At 26.0% G+C, this 15199-nt stretch overlaps 6 protein-coding genes across 9 annotated transcripts; 1 reads left to right on the forward strand and 5 right to left on the reverse strand.

The window, feature by feature from the left end:
• Window positions 1-367: 367 nt before the first annotated feature.
• On the reverse strand, window positions 368-2606 carry LOC122573278 (GILT-like protein 1). 4 transcript variants are annotated; one of them, XM_043739389.1, is made up of 4 exons: window positions 2154-2602; window positions 1444-1622; window positions 640-960; window positions 368-528 (listed from the first exon to the last, which is right to left on the reverse strand). In XM_043739389.1, exons 1-4 carry the CDS (start codon window positions 2266-2268, stop codon window positions 439-441), a joined length of 705 nt encoding a protein of 234 aa, XP_043595324.1. In that variant the 5' UTR covers window positions 2269-2602; the 3' UTR covers window positions 368-438. The 4 variants fall into 4 exon arrangements, with proteins under 4 accessions (XP_043595324.1, XP_043595323.1, XP_043595327.1 ...); XM_043739388.1 differs by having other exon boundaries at window positions 368-960; window positions 2154-2606; XM_043739392.1 differs by having other exon boundaries at window positions 368-960; window positions 1444-1617; window positions 2154-2293.
• A 287-nt stretch (window positions 2607-2893) lies between these two features.
• On the reverse strand, window positions 2894-4729 carry LOC122573277 (DNA-directed RNA polymerases I and III subunit RPAC1). The gene is made up of 7 exons (XM_043739387.1): window positions 4575-4729; window positions 4430-4489; window positions 4162-4352; window positions 3897-4081; window positions 3638-3826; window positions 3281-3529; window positions 2894-3191 (listed from the first exon to the last, which is right to left on the reverse strand). Exons 1-7 carry the CDS (start codon window positions 4626-4628, stop codon window positions 3076-3078), a joined length of 1044 nt encoding a protein of 347 aa, XP_043595322.1. The 5' UTR covers window positions 4629-4729; the 3' UTR covers window positions 2894-3075.
• A 519-nt stretch (window positions 4730-5248) lies between these two features.
• LOC122573665 (ATP synthase subunit gamma, mitochondrial) lies at window positions 5249-7691 on the reverse strand. The gene is made up of 3 exons (XM_043740332.1): window positions 7546-7691; window positions 5912-6458; window positions 5249-5815 (listed from the first exon to the last, which is right to left on the reverse strand). The coding sequence occupies exons 2-3, from the start codon at window positions 6439-6441 to the stop codon at window positions 5449-5451; spliced, it is 897 nt and encodes a 298-aa protein (XP_043596267.1). The 5' UTR covers window positions 6442-6458; window positions 7546-7691; the 3' UTR covers window positions 5249-5448.
• A 987-nt stretch (window positions 7692-8678) lies between these two features.
• On the reverse strand, window positions 8679-9786 carry LOC122573666 (protein jagunal). The gene is made up of 4 exons (XM_043740333.1): window positions 9496-9786; window positions 9171-9312; window positions 8893-9108; window positions 8679-8812 (listed from the first exon to the last, which is right to left on the reverse strand). Exons 1-4 carry the CDS (start codon window positions 9585-9587, stop codon window positions 8684-8686), a joined length of 579 nt encoding a protein of 192 aa, XP_043596268.1. The 5' UTR covers window positions 9588-9786; the 3' UTR covers window positions 8679-8683.
• A 405-nt stretch (window positions 9787-10191) lies between these two features.
• Window positions 10192-12243, forward strand: LOC122573663 (tRNA (adenine(58)-N(1))-methyltransferase catalytic subunit TRMT61A). Its single transcript, XM_043740331.1, has 4 exons — window positions 10192-10975; window positions 11141-11413; window positions 11538-11707; window positions 11928-12243. The coding sequence occupies exons 1-4, from the start codon at window positions 10621-10623 to the stop codon at window positions 12087-12089; spliced, it is 960 nt and encodes a 319-aa protein (XP_043596266.1). The 5' UTR covers window positions 10192-10620; the 3' UTR covers window positions 12090-12243.
• On the reverse strand, window positions 12239-15110 carry LOC122573661 (tubulin gamma-2 chain). The gene is made up of 9 exons (XM_043740328.1): window positions 14603-15110; window positions 14104-14306; window positions 13844-13990; window positions 13643-13779; window positions 13357-13551; window positions 13158-13269; window positions 12887-13018; window positions 12639-12821; window positions 12239-12499 (listed from the first exon to the last, which is right to left on the reverse strand). The coding sequence occupies exons 1-9, from the start codon at window positions 14649-14651 to the stop codon at window positions 12296-12298; spliced, it is 1362 nt and encodes a 453-aa protein (XP_043596263.1). The 5' UTR covers window positions 14652-15110; the 3' UTR covers window positions 12239-12295.
• Between the last annotated feature and the right edge of the window lie 89 nt (window positions 15111-15199).

Here is a 15199-nt window from a genome sequence, read left to right on the forward strand (position 1 = left end):
AAGTATTACTAATATTAACATTTTATATAATGACAAACAATTTTAGTTTACTATCAGTCATAAAATAAGTATAATTTAGGGGCTAATGACCTAGATTTTTTAATTTGGAATTTTTAAATAATAATGCTACTATATGTTACATACCAGATAGTAACAATACGGAAATTTCAATATTTTGAAATAAATAAAATTAAAAAATTTTTTTAAATAATTCTACAAAGTATTATATATGTACTTATACATAATATATGCCCTTCTTTGATTCACTTAATTGAATTTTTACATTTTTAATTTCATTTCTTATCCTTAATAAAAAATTGGAAGGCATTCTTTGTTTAGATCTTAACATTCATTAGATACATAAAAATTTATGTAAAAAATACTGTATTTCGTGCAAATCTGTCAGAGAAGTATGTTTTATAAATACTTGATGTATCTTTACGATATACAACCTTCTGGCATAATTTTAAATTGTAGGCACACTTCATGTAGTAAATTTTTTAATATCCTTGCCTGATTCTCAGAATTCTGTAAATCCATATTTATTATGATATATATAGGAACAAAAATTTTTAATAATTTACATTGGTCTGAATATATTATTTTGTGCTTTAAAATTTCTTGACTTAAAAAACTTACCTCATTTAATACAACAGTTGGTATGAAGGAAATTTGTGGTGTTAAAGCATTTGTTAATTCCCCATATTTAGCCAAAAGTTCTTTGCCCTTATCTCCAATAAAGCACTTAAAGATAGGATTATAATCTATGTTCATTTTTTTTGCACAAATTTCCATGATATTTACTGGCACTATGTTATTTTTAATCATACAAGATAGATACTCTAACTGAATGGAAGTATTCTTCAGGATATCTATGGAACATGCATGAATGATATTTGCTCCACATTCAATGGGTCCATGTTGGCACATAAATTCATACCCATTTTCTGTTTTCACAGTCTGTAAGAATTTTGTAAACTCAAATAAGCTTAGACTTTAAAAGTTCATACTTATTTTCATTTATCTCTAGATTAATCAAATATTTCCAACCAAAAAATGATTAAATATTAAGTATTAAGATAAGTAAGATATTTTCTAGTAATCTAATGTTAATTGTTACTAAAGTCAAAAATAAGATAATACTATAGTTTACCAATAATTAGTCATTGTTTTAATTTTATATTGTTTCATGTTATTCTTTATGAAAATATATCTCATTATACATACGTTATAATGTAAAAAGTAACGTTAATACATATTTAAAAAAGGGATTATACAGTATAACAGGATAAAAATATTTTACTATGTATACTATCTACTGTATTAATATCTGTAGAATAATAAACACATACATGAAAATCAAAATTAACATGTTACATTTTGTATGTATTGAGGAAACATATTGTTTTTAAATCATTTTTTTCTCTTTATAAAGTATCCTACCGTAGCTTTCCCATATGGTATAAATTCCAACTGTACATTATTTGGAATTTTGTGGTACATTGGCAATAATTGTTTTATGAAAAAGTTGCGTGAATCTGGACATAGTGCTTCGTAATACACAGTTATGTGAACCTTTTGCTTACTCTCGTCATTTGTTAGCTGGTTGTCCTGAAGCTGTGCTATAGAAAACTTAGCAGATACCCAAGAAAATCGAGAAAGTTACAGAATAATAAATTAAAATTTTTATTTAAGCCATTGACACGAAAATAAAAATTGTATCTAATATTTTGTGTTAATATAATAGATAATTTTTACATTTAGAAAACAAAAATACAAATTTTGATAAAATTTCTGATTTTGGACTTACTACAAATTTTTGCACATTTATATTTTTTACTTATTTAATGTAAATATGTGATATATAATATAATAATGACTAGAAGATAGGGATTGTCATCAAAACAGACCAAAGAAGCAGACCATAAGAAAAGCAATAAAGATATTATCTATCTATCTATTTAATGTAAATAAAATGCATTTTTATACAATATTCTTATAATTGGAAAAGTTATTAAGTCATTTAATTTTAAATAAAAGTATTAAAGAAATAACGAATAATTCTAATATACAAATCAGAAACAAATATAATCTTGAAAAATTAAATTATTCCATTTTGCATGACATTTGTTCGTAGACATATGGATTTTTACCTTCTATGCCATATTTCTCTTGAGTTAGATTCAACCATACTTTCGAGGATTGCCAAAGAAGTAAAACAGATATAGCAATCAATAACATCTTCCATCGAAAAATTCCTAGTCCCATTATCCGTAATTCTAAAGGTTGAAACTAGAACGATGGTACAGAATAAATCTTGCTCGTGATATAACAATTTTAAACCAGACAAGAAATCTGTGGTGTCACATCGCAATAAACATGGAAGTGAATTAACAATATTCCGTACTGCCTACATTCCAACCGAGTTTCATTTTATCATAATATAAAACGATACACTTAATATAGATAAGATAAAATTCGATCAATATATTCCTTACTAATCATATTCTTAAGATTATTTTCAATTCTTTTTATAAGTCCACTAAATAATGGATATATATACATATGTATACATGATTCTTTACTTTTACATTTATTATTAGTAAATTAATCCCCATAAATAGAAAATTAAATTTTGGTTATTTATAACTTTTGAAATAATATGTTCTATTCACAAATTATATATATATATATATATGTATTATTAACAGTGTTAAATCAGAGTCAACAAATAACCTCAAATATCAATGAATCATTGGAGAAAATTATCATATCTGCATAATCTGAATTCAACATGTGATGCTTTTAAAATCAAAACTATCACAAATATATGTTTATATATATACAATTTTTATAATCATAAAAATTGAAGAAAATCAATAATTGGAACTAATTTGTATAATAATGTCAAGATATTTATAGATCTTATACATAGTATTTACAATATTTTTTTCATATTTTTTATTAAATATATTGTACATTACATTTTTTATAAAATTGAATTTTAATGAATTAACTAAAGTAAAAAAATTAAAATATTTTTGATTGTCATTACTAAAATCTTAATACTTCTAGCTATTTTTCAATGTTTTCCAGTTCTTCCAAGAACATTTTACACTTTCCCTTAAGTATCTTAGTTGCTTCTACAAATAATACAGATGGTGGTAATGTTCCCACTGATTCAATGGTAACTATAGAAAGAAAGATATACATAATTAATATATCAACATGTGCATAATCTTTAAATGGCAAATCTTTTAAATAAAGTATTTAAACTTACAAATAATGTGATTTCGCACTCTACTTAACCGTACATATCCTTTGAGGTCTTCATGTTGAAACACATTTCTAGAACAGCTATCATAGCGAGGATTTTTAACCTTCGCTTCACGTGATTCTGGATCACCTGGTTTGGTTTCAATTACTTCTATAACACCAATACTAAAGCAACTTTTTAAACGATCCGCCATTTCTCCTCTGACAGGTTTTATTAGTTGTATATCTGGTAATAGTCTATATGACGCGGTAGCTAAATAAAAAATAATTTCGAAAGTATTACAAGTAAAACTTATTGAAATAAATTCAGTTACGTTAATATTATAAAATTTAATGACTTAGATACTAATATTCAACCTACCTACAGGAGAAAATTTAGCATGGTCTTTCCCAATTCCTTTCACAGCATGCATAAAAACATGAATTTCTTGACCAGGGCGCATTTTACATATTAAAATATCATCTTCTAGAACACCTAATTGCTCTGCTCCTCGAGGATAAAGTTCTGCTTGACGACCAATGGGAACCCATTTAATATCTTTACTATACACTAAAAACAAAATTATTTTTCTTCTTACATTTGTATAACTTTCTTTCAACTATATTAAATATTTATGTACCATTGCTATTTCTATACATATCATTTGTTCTTCGAGAATCTTTAGGTGCTTGGGGATTCCAAGTACATGATACTTTAAGTTCATATCTTAGAGTATCTTGATCACTAACTTCATCTTCATCTTTAATAGTGGATGAAGGATACTCAAATAATCTTGGATCAGCTTGAAGTGGTACTAAACCCAATCTTTAATATCAACACACATATATATAAATTTATTGTTTTTGAATGAAAAGATGATATACATTTCAAATATAAATAACTACCTGTGGGCTAGAACTTCATCTTGAATTAAACTTGTGTTATTTACAATATAAACCTTTTCTATAGCCATGGTTGGTACTTCACTTAAAAGGACTCTACGAAATGCATTAGCAAACCCAACAGGATAACCTATTAAATCAAACTCTAACTCTCGTTCATCTTCAGACTCTCTTATCACTTGTATTTTGAATTCCTAAAAATATAAATGAGTATAGTATGTAATAATTTTATAAATAGTAAAATATATTTTTTGCTCAGGATAAAAAATACTTTTTTAAAATTATGCAAGTTCCAATCTTGTTGTGGTTGATAATTAGTGTATTCAGAAGCCTAAAAGATAAAATTATTATTAATAATTGCTACTTTGAATTATCACAAATATATATATATACATATGTGTATTGTAGATCCTTACATTCGGTATACCATGTTCCTCAAGAATAACACGAGATTTTCGACTTCCTTCCATTATTTAATATTTCTTATGACATTGAGGTTACATTTACAGATAGGAGGAAAATACACGTGGAATAACTCTAGTGTTCCTCAAATTATAAAATATAAAACTGGTGTTCCCTGATACATTATATTTCGCTTAAATTTAGGAAATATTTTTAGTATAATTTATGAATTGATAAAACGAATCATACAACTATTTTAGAAATATTAATATAAATAATATTTTATTTAGTTATCAGTACAAATATTGATGGTATAATGGATTTTCAACAAAATTTTTCTTTATTTTTTTTTTATTTTAATCGTAAGTACTTTACATTTAAATTAAAAGTTTATAGATATTATAGGTAATTCTTTTTTTATCACAGCCTACAAAATGCAAAAAAATTTCATATACTTAAATTATTAAAGTAAATTTTTTATAGAATATACAAAGAAATGATTTAACAATAAATAGCAATAACGATAATAAATTATAATTGTATACTATTATATACATAAATACCTAATAATTGTAATATGTATTATTAGCATAGATATAATTTTATTGCGTTAATAAATACAAAAATTAATAAAATCATCTAATTTATTTGGCAGTTTTAATTGTAACAAATGAAGTATTTCACCAAACAGTTTTTAACAGTTTATTTTCATGTTGGGTTATAAACATTGTATTTTTAAATATGATCATTTTTAGCAATTTCTAGAGGCCCTGAATTGAAATTTGCTTTTCAGAAAACGGCACATTCAAATGTCAATTGACAATACGTTTGTGATCTACTTCCCAACACTATGATGTTTTCCCTTTTTAATGCACATTATATATTTCTTTAATCCAAAGCAGCAGCACCAGAAATGATTTCAATTAGTTCTCTAGTAATTACAGCTTGCCGAGTACGATTGAATGTCAGAGTTAATTTATCTATCATCTCCCCTGCATTTTTGCTAGCATTATCCATAGCAGTCATACGACTTGACTGTTCACTACAGGCACCTTCTTTCATAGAATAAAATAATAGAGAAGCTAGAGAAAATTCCAAATAGTTCTGAATTACATTTTCATCCAGAGAATCATATACTGACAATTTTGGTGCATTAACTACTGCATTTTTGTCAAAAAGGGGTAACTGATCAACAGCATATGATACCACAGACTTGAATCGATTGTACACAATGCGGCCAGAACCAAAACTGTACCTGTAGACATCAATATATTGATTCACATATGTTAACATAAAACAAAAGTATACAGAATTTTATACATTTGAAAATAATATATAATTATTAGCATACCCGCTATTCATAATTTCAATTGCTACTTTGGCAGCATCATTAAATGTGGGTGGTTTACGACCAACTTCAGATGCAACAAACAATATATTGTTAGCAAACAAACGTGATAAAATCGCTCGAGATTTTTCACCAACACATATAATCTTCGTATTTTCACATTCTTTGGGATCAGCTAAAAGCACATCCCTAATGTTACGAGAAACTCCAGTGTGTACAGCACCACACAATCCTCGATCACTTGTTATTGCTACTACAAGCTTTTTCTCATCATCTGGTGGTGCTTGAATTTCAGCTTGCTCATAAAATGCTTTTGTACCAATCCCAAGAGGTCTAGCTTGTTTCAAGTCTCTTTCAGCTCTATTATATTTAGCAGCTGACACCATCTTCATTGATTGAGTAATTTTTTGAATATTCTTTACAGATTTCAATCTTATAGAAATTGCTTTAAGAGTTGCCATACCACGTTTTTGTTGCTGCTGCTGCTGTTGAGCAGCAAGCCGCACAATTGTTGTCATATGATTAGAAAACATTTTGAAGTTGAATGTCCCTGTGAAGTTACATAAAACATATACATATACATATATATATTTTTATTGTAATCTCATAATATGTACATCAAAGTATTTATTAACTTAGGGTTTATTAACAAATCTTACAATATCAAATAGTCCAAATAATTAAACTTAATATTTGTTTTTCTCCAAATGAAAGAATTGTTTATTGGAATTAGGAAAATTACTTTCTTACATTACCTTTATATAATATACCTTAATGTAGACCTCGAATTTTATTTTCAGGTTACTTAATACTTTATTGATAAAATATAACAGAAGTAAAATAAATTATAATACTTAAAGCAATTTTTAATGTAGGCTACTAATTATACATATACAAAATTTCTTAATATATTAGTAAAATTAATACTAATTTATAATTTCGACTTAGACTAATTAAATACAATCAAAACTAGCAATGTACTATATAGAAATTGAAAAACATAAAATTTTAAAGGAACACAAAGAACATTACTGGAAAACTCTTGTGTGAAAATACATTAAACTTACCAACACCGTTATTTAAGTTTTGGAAAATAAAACAATAAATTACATAAGACATATATTAATAAGATCATAAACTTAATAAACAAGATAGTAAAATACATTAAAAAATTTGTAGTTTATATTTTTAATAAATATTAATATTGCAATGTTAACATTATATCTATTACCAATATTAATTCATTTATTGTAATTTGTCATACTGAAAAGTAATAATTACTATATTGTTCTATAGAAAACATTCATCTGTCCGACTGATTTAAAGATAGACTTCATAATGAAAATGAAATTTAACATAGATAAAAGTTAAAAAAAAGAGGAAGAATGTAGAAAGTGAATAATATATGACACAGTATAATGATATTACAGTAATAGCAATAATATATCAATAAATGTGAATTATTTTATAATTAACTATAATATTATCTGATTTATATAATCACAATGGATACCATTTGTGTTCAGAATTCATTTATTTCAATGCACATATTTGTTGCTTTTTATTTATTTTTTTTATAAATCAATTTATTAAAATGATTACTTTAATTTTTATCTATTATAATAATTGAAACTCACCGCACGACTTAGAACAATGCGATAAGAAACGAAAAAACTGTGTCAAACGGAATGGAAATGATCATAGGGCATGAAGTCCCTCACGAATCACGAACAAGTGTAATATCCATACATGCGTGTAACTTCTATTACAGACGATCAATAGGCCCCCTGTGTGTAAAGATGTCTTACGATCTAGGGTATTTATGGATTCAGTGGTTATTTCAGGATTTCATTTGCATAGGTTACCACCAATGGTATCCTAACTTCTCTGTTCATTAGACTGCCAAAATTTAAAGTAACTGCTAGGACGTAAAGTCGACTATTTACAAATTTAACTAACTTAATCGACTAATTGTACGAGATATGATATATGATATGTGAAAATTCCCTTTTTTCGGGACCCTCTTCCTAGATCTAGGTGTCTTCCTTTCCAGGGTCCAGTAATCAATTTGTAAATACATTTGATCGATAATTCTCGCCATTATTCCTAACAACGTAATGTACACGTATAAATATAAATACATTATGCATGGATTTAGTTTACGTTAACATAATGTATATGCCTAATTATGTTAATATTAGTTTTTACGTAATTTTTGTATTGGGTAGTTCAGGTATTTGTTGTAGCAAACAATACAAAAGAGGTTAATAATTTATTTGAAATTTTATTTTACTCTTATTACATAATGAATTGTGTATTTAATATAGAAATTGCGATTTTTATCTCTTTTTTAATATCAATTCATTATTAAAATTGCTTATAAGAAAACAAAATGAAATGTTTCAAAATATGTGATTTAAGATACATAAAATACATATGATATAATGTACATGAACACATGTATATATACATATTTACATATTAGCAATATTTTCACAGTTTTAATTTTTATTAACAGTATATAAGTTTGTCCCAAAAGTTTCTTTTGTTTTATAAGGAAATAATTGATGCACAACATTTTTTGTTTTATATTATTTTATTGAATTATGTATGATCCATTTTATAATAATAGAACAAAATAATATAAAACAAAAAATGTTGTGCATTTATTATTTTCTTATAAAATGAAAGAAACTTTTCGAACAGCCTAATATTTTATTATATTACCAATAGTGTTCACAGATATGCCAGATTTCAATGAATTTTATTATTAAATTAGTCAGCTTTTTTACTTCCCCGTGTTTTCCAAGCTACTATAAGATTCCAGGAAAAGAACAAAGAAAAAGAATGAACTTGAGATGCTAAGAGAATAAATGCATACCATAATAATCCATATGGTAGATCCTAGAAATTAATTTTTATAGATTTAACAAATATTTTATATGAAAATTTCCAATAATAGATAATATATGACTTATTAATACCTGCCAAAAGTGAATTTCATTTGTTTTACCAACAGTTAAATATTTCCAAACATCCTTGAAATAATATACAACTCCATAAAGTAATGGACCATATCCTAATAGGATGATACCTATCATGTACTGTTTTAATGTTTTAATTCTGTTTCTTTTAATAGCAGACAATGCAAGAAAACTTAACATCAAACTTGTGCACCAAATATATTCCCACCATAAAGGCTATAAGAAAAGACAGATATTATAATTCAATAGTTTAATGTTTTATATTAAAGATCATATACCTGAGGTACTTGTAATTCTTCAATTTCCAAAATAAATATATCCAAATGGTCTAAAATATCTGCTGATAGCTTGGCAAGCATAACGAAGAAAAGAAGATAATGAAAAAATATGCAATATTTCAGTCTTGATTTATTTGTTGCGCTAAAAAGAATGCACGTTTAATTCTAATAATAAATAAATAACAGTCGAGGAATGATTTATTTTTAATTATTATTTTATTCAATTTTCGAAACCATATTATACGTGCAGAATATCAAAAAATTTTTAATGGAAGAAAGAGGAAAATAGCTGATATACATATCGTTTTCGTTATGTCTTAATTACCTGATTTGATAATGACCAGCAATCTTTTGTCTATGATTAAAATCACTTCCATCTGTACCCAGAGCCTGGGTCAGTGTTACTTTTGAAGCCATATTTCGAAATTATGGTGACTAAGATATAAGAAATCAGCTTCTGTTTTAACAACAGAAATTTACGTATAAACAATTTTCGAGCTGCAATTCAAGATAAACCATTCGGCACTTCATTACCAACTATTTTACTATTTTTAAACTTTTTCGAAGCTCTGTTAGTGGCCTCATGGGTCACGGATCTCTGCAAATGTGTCGCTTTTATTAAGTCACGTTTTCATTTTATGAAATTGAACATCATTTTTACTGATTTTCTTTTTTATATTTTTTTCAGAAATAGATATTTTTAATTATTATAATTTATTATTTGTATCATTTTGTAAGTCGATAAATCAAAATCTTGTAACTATTTAGTAGATATAAATAAATAATGTAAAATGAAGATTATTATCATGAACATTAGTTTCGCATTATATTATATGATATAATTAGAATTTATTACATTTAAAAAAAATCTTTTGAAATAAATAATACAGTTTTGTTTCTGGATAATACACAAAATTATATTGCGTACCACGCAATTACTTTCTATTATGTTTTATATTAGGGAAGGAAATTATATGTTTCATATATTATATGAAGATAGGCAAGACATTTTTTTAGAGTTTCATTTTTAATTTTATTTATACATGATGAAGTGAATTCCTTGTCATAGATAGTAGACAAAAAAATGATAGAATGCGTATATATACACATATGAATTCTATTTCAATTAATCTATATAATATATATGTATGTACAACAGTTTGAAGCATGACTGTAGTTTAAAAGGTTTGAGATTTAAATTTTGAACACGTGTATTACGAAACATAACCTTAAATATGGAACATTGAATTTAACATTCAAAATATTATAAAATATTGTGAATGATATAAAGTGATATGATAATAACAATGTTACAAAACGTATAAAGAAAAAGTGTTATTTATACAAATTAATAATAATTATGATGTAAAATTAATAATGTTATGATATAAAATAGAGGAATATTACTGTAATATTATTTAACGAATAAATCCAATTTGTTTTCATTAAAATGAGTTTTAATGAAGTAAAAGAATTCATTGAAGAAGGAGATGTAGTCATTTTATACTTAGGACATAACAATATGCATTCTTTAGAAATAAAGGCAAAAATTCCCAATAAAAATGGTGAAATGGTTGACAATGTTTTTCAAACAAAGTATGGAGCACTTAGAGTATTTTCTCTTGTGGGACACAAATATGGAACCATGAAAAGACTTTCGAAAGGATGGGCATATGTTTTACAACCAACATCAGAACTTTGGACATTGACAGTACCTCATAGGACACAAATTATATATAGCCCTGACATAAGTTTGATCATACATTTGTTGGATTTAGTACCAGGAAACATAGTTATTGAAACAGGTTCAACAACTATTAACTATTTTCAAAATACTTGTTTGATTTGATTCTAAAAGTACTAACTTATCAATATATTTTATATTGGAATTTTACTTATTAATGCATTTTGAAGTTACATTTAGTTTGTATAATTATCACATTCTTAATTTTATTATCTTATTGTTTTAGGTACTGGAAGTGGATCTCTTTCCCATGCTCTTATTCGTGCAATTCGCCCTCATGGTCATCTTTATACATTTGACTTTCATGAGCAGCGTGTAAATATTGCTCAAGCAGAGTTTGAAACACATGGACTTAGTAAATTTGTAACTTCAAATCATAAAGATGTTTGTATGGAAGGTTTTGGAAAAGAATTAGAAACAAAAGCAGATGCAATTTTTTTAGACCTGCCACATCCATGGTTAGCAATAGATCATGCAGTGGTTACTTTAAAGAAATCAGGTACAAATTGTATTAGCGAAAAATTTTATTTAAGTTTTTCAGTTACTATGAACTTACATAAACAAATTAATAATAATTAATGCAGTAGGACAAAGAAATGATTTTTTGATTATTTTATGTTTAGGTGGAAAACTATGTTCTTTTTCTCCTTGTATTGAGCAGGTTCAACGTACTTGTGCAAAATTAGTATCAAAAGGATTCATTGAGTTGAATACCTACGAATGTTTACAAAGAGAAGTACATGTACAATATAGAAATCTTCCTATACTGAATTTAGAATACCTGCAATATGAGGTATATATAATAGATGCAATATATAGAATTAATATATGTGTTGTAAAATTAAAGATTCTTTTTATTAAGTATTATTTTTCGTTCAATTCTTATAAAAAGATATATGTATAAATATAATAACTCAAATGGCACGAGCTTAGTTTATGTTTTATACTTAGAATGATATTAAATATCAGTTTTGAAAATATTAATATGACCTTTCTTGGTAACTATGTTTTAGGATATACACGAAGATATGGCACAACAAAGTGAATATAAAAAAGAAGAGAGAAAATTGCTTACTGCAATGCATGCTCGTTCTTTACCTGGTCATACAGGATTCATTACAATTGCTACATTACCTCCATTTTGTGTACGAAAGATAGAAATGGATTTAAAATAAAAAAATTGAGAATATTTGTAATTGTATCAAAATATCATAAAATTGCTATTTACTATATGTGTAGTATTGAAACTTAATTTTCGTAGAACAACTTTAATACTGCTCAAAATAGCATCTGTGATAATAAATAATAAAATAACAAGTGATAATCAGATCTCAAGTTTTTCTTTATATGCACGATAATCTTATTAAAATTATTGAATATTTTATGTTTCTACTTTGCTGGGGTTCCATGATAAATAATCCACTCGGGTGGCTGCCTGATATTCCTTTACCAAATATTCAACGACTTCTCTAGAATTATCCAATTCGTCCAAATTATCTTCGAACATTTTTTCCTTACGAAATTGTTCTAAAAATGCTTCTCGCTTTCGTAATTTATCATACTGTTGTAAGGCACGGTCAAATAACTGAAATACATATGTATTACAGATTTAACAAGGCTTTTAATTGTTTGTAAACATAATTATCAAGTAATTTTGAAAGCACTAAATTTAATAATTAAAATAATTTAGTATCGTTTAATATGAAGGTATTTTTGCAACTTACTGATGATATGTTAGTATGATTGGCTAACATTAAGCCAGATACTCTATGTGTGCTTTGAATATATGGTGATTTTCTTGAAAGGGCTACTTGTATACTAGCAGGTCCCCAAGGTATAAATTGCGCAAGTTTCCTTTCTCTGATTCTTTGTAAAGATTTATGAACTTGGGTTGGGTCTACTTCACCCTAAAACATTGTATTTATAAGATTTTATTTTTATTTTCACCCTTAATATTTTTAATGAAACGTACTTGAATGATGTTTAAGATAGATATATAACAGTGAGATGCATTCCTATCTAATGCTGTAGAAACCATCATATTTTTCGGCTGAAGCAAACGTCTCATTACATCTAATACAGAAGTTTTTCTTACAGATGCTCCCTGTGAATTATAAGAGATAAGTTAATTTAAACAAAAATATTTTCAGAACATTTTATTAAATATGTATATTTTTAAAAAAATTTTAAATTTGAAATAAGAAACGAAATTGCTCTATATATTTTATAAAATGAATACTTACTTCTTGATCTGTAGTAAGAGGAGTATAACCAGTCATGAGGAAATGTAATCGTGGTGTTGGAATTAATGGAGCAATTAAACCAACTAAGTCATTGTTCATATAAGAAGGATACCTAGTATTACATGTGAATTAGATAAGTAAATCTTTATAATCTTCAACATTAATTTTTTAAGCAAAATACATATAAATGGTATACTACCGAAGTGTGGTGGTGCTAACAGACATTATTGTAGAAACAAGTTTATTAATTTGTGTAAAACTAGGATTTTGGATATGAAGTCTATCTGATGCTATTCTATTAAGTGCTGTGTTGTCCAGAACAACAACACAATCAGCACATTGTGTTAATCTTTTTAAAGTTAATAAGGAATTGTATGGCTGTACGACTACATCGCTGAAAAGAATTTTCTTTTTTTAATTTATTTATATTAAAAACGTAATATTGTTTTAATTATTATAATATGGTTTTATTGCATAATATATACCTTATCTCATCTTGGTTTGGAAAAACGCTATATGTTTCAAGTAATTTTTTTGGAAACCTATCTGCAAGGGATTCAAGCATGAATGAACCCATACCTGAACCAGTACCACCTGCGATAGAATGACACAAAACAAATCCCTGTAAATTAACATGATGATTACAATATTAATGATATAAATTCAAATAACATAACTACACATACCTCTAAACTATCACTTCCATCTGCTTCTCTGTCTAAAATATCAAATATTTCTTCTTGAAGTTTCTCTCCTTGATGATAACCAGATGCCCAATTATTACCAGCACCACCTCCATGTTTTGATAAATAAATATTCTCTGGATTATATAACTTGTGGAAAATAATATTTATGATAACAATGTATTTTAATAAAGAATATATTCATATAAATTCATGAAGTTAAACATACTTATAATATTTATACAAAATATAGCAATGAATACCTTTGAGTAGGGAGAATTCATAATTGTATGAATTACTCTGGGTTCCAAATCTAACAATACTGCTCTTGGTATATAATGTTCATCATCTGATTGATAAAAAAATACATCTTTTCTGTCTGTACCTTCTGTTGCATAATCTTTTAAAATACCTTCTGGACTAATACCATGTTCAGCGCATAATTTTTTCCAAAACTCAAATCCAACTAAAAATTGAAATTCTTTTATTATTTATTTTTTTGCTAATGTAGTATGGTAATACATCTTATGAATATATTTTCAAAACAGAAATTTAGTTCCCTACTTTCGTAGCACATAAATTTTACAATTTTTATATTTCTAGTAGGAAACTAAAGATAAACAAAGATTATTTTAATAAAATATTAATGAAATAATAAATTATACGTAATTAAAAGTAAGTTATTTGGTTACATTTCCAAATTAATAAGAAGAAAAACGGAGAACAATATTTTAACAAAGATGTAAATTGCTAGTTACTTACTTTGATTACCGCATTGGCCAAGTTGTAAAGTTATCATTTCGCAAGGCATTTTGAATTTTTTATTTAATTCTTTATTATAATTACTTCACTTTGATTTTATGCGCGATGAACCTTCAATTTGATTGATACTTCACATATTACAAATATAACCATTCTTCGCGAATATTATAATAATATATATATATATATATATGATTATGTTTATTCGTATAGTTACGAAATATTTTTGATTACTGATAATAGAATTATGCACATAGAATAATATTATTCGAATCCGAATGTTATTGCTGTTGTATTCAGTTATAGATGGTGCTGCTTTAAATATCAATGTTTTTCGCTGTTTGAAACTTCAATCAGTTTAAAAATGCAAGGAAAATTTTCATCATGAATGAATTATATTATAATGAAACAATACAGACAGAAAAACATTTTTTAATTATTTTGGATAGTTTTACATTTTAAAGAAATAATGGTTTTTATATTTAAAGAGGTTGAACGCAATAAATAGATCTTACATTACACTAATCAAAATCGTATTATTATTTTTATTTATGTTATTAAGATAATCGTAAATTTTATGATGTGTTATATAACAAA

The sequence above is a fragment of the Bombus pyrosoma genome, linkage group LG12 (assembly GCF_014825855.1).
Source record: "Bombus pyrosoma isolate SC7728 linkage group LG12, ASM1482585v1, whole genome shotgun sequence".
NCBI lineage: Eukaryota > Metazoa > Arthropoda > Insecta > Hymenoptera > Apidae > Bombus > Bombus pyrosoma.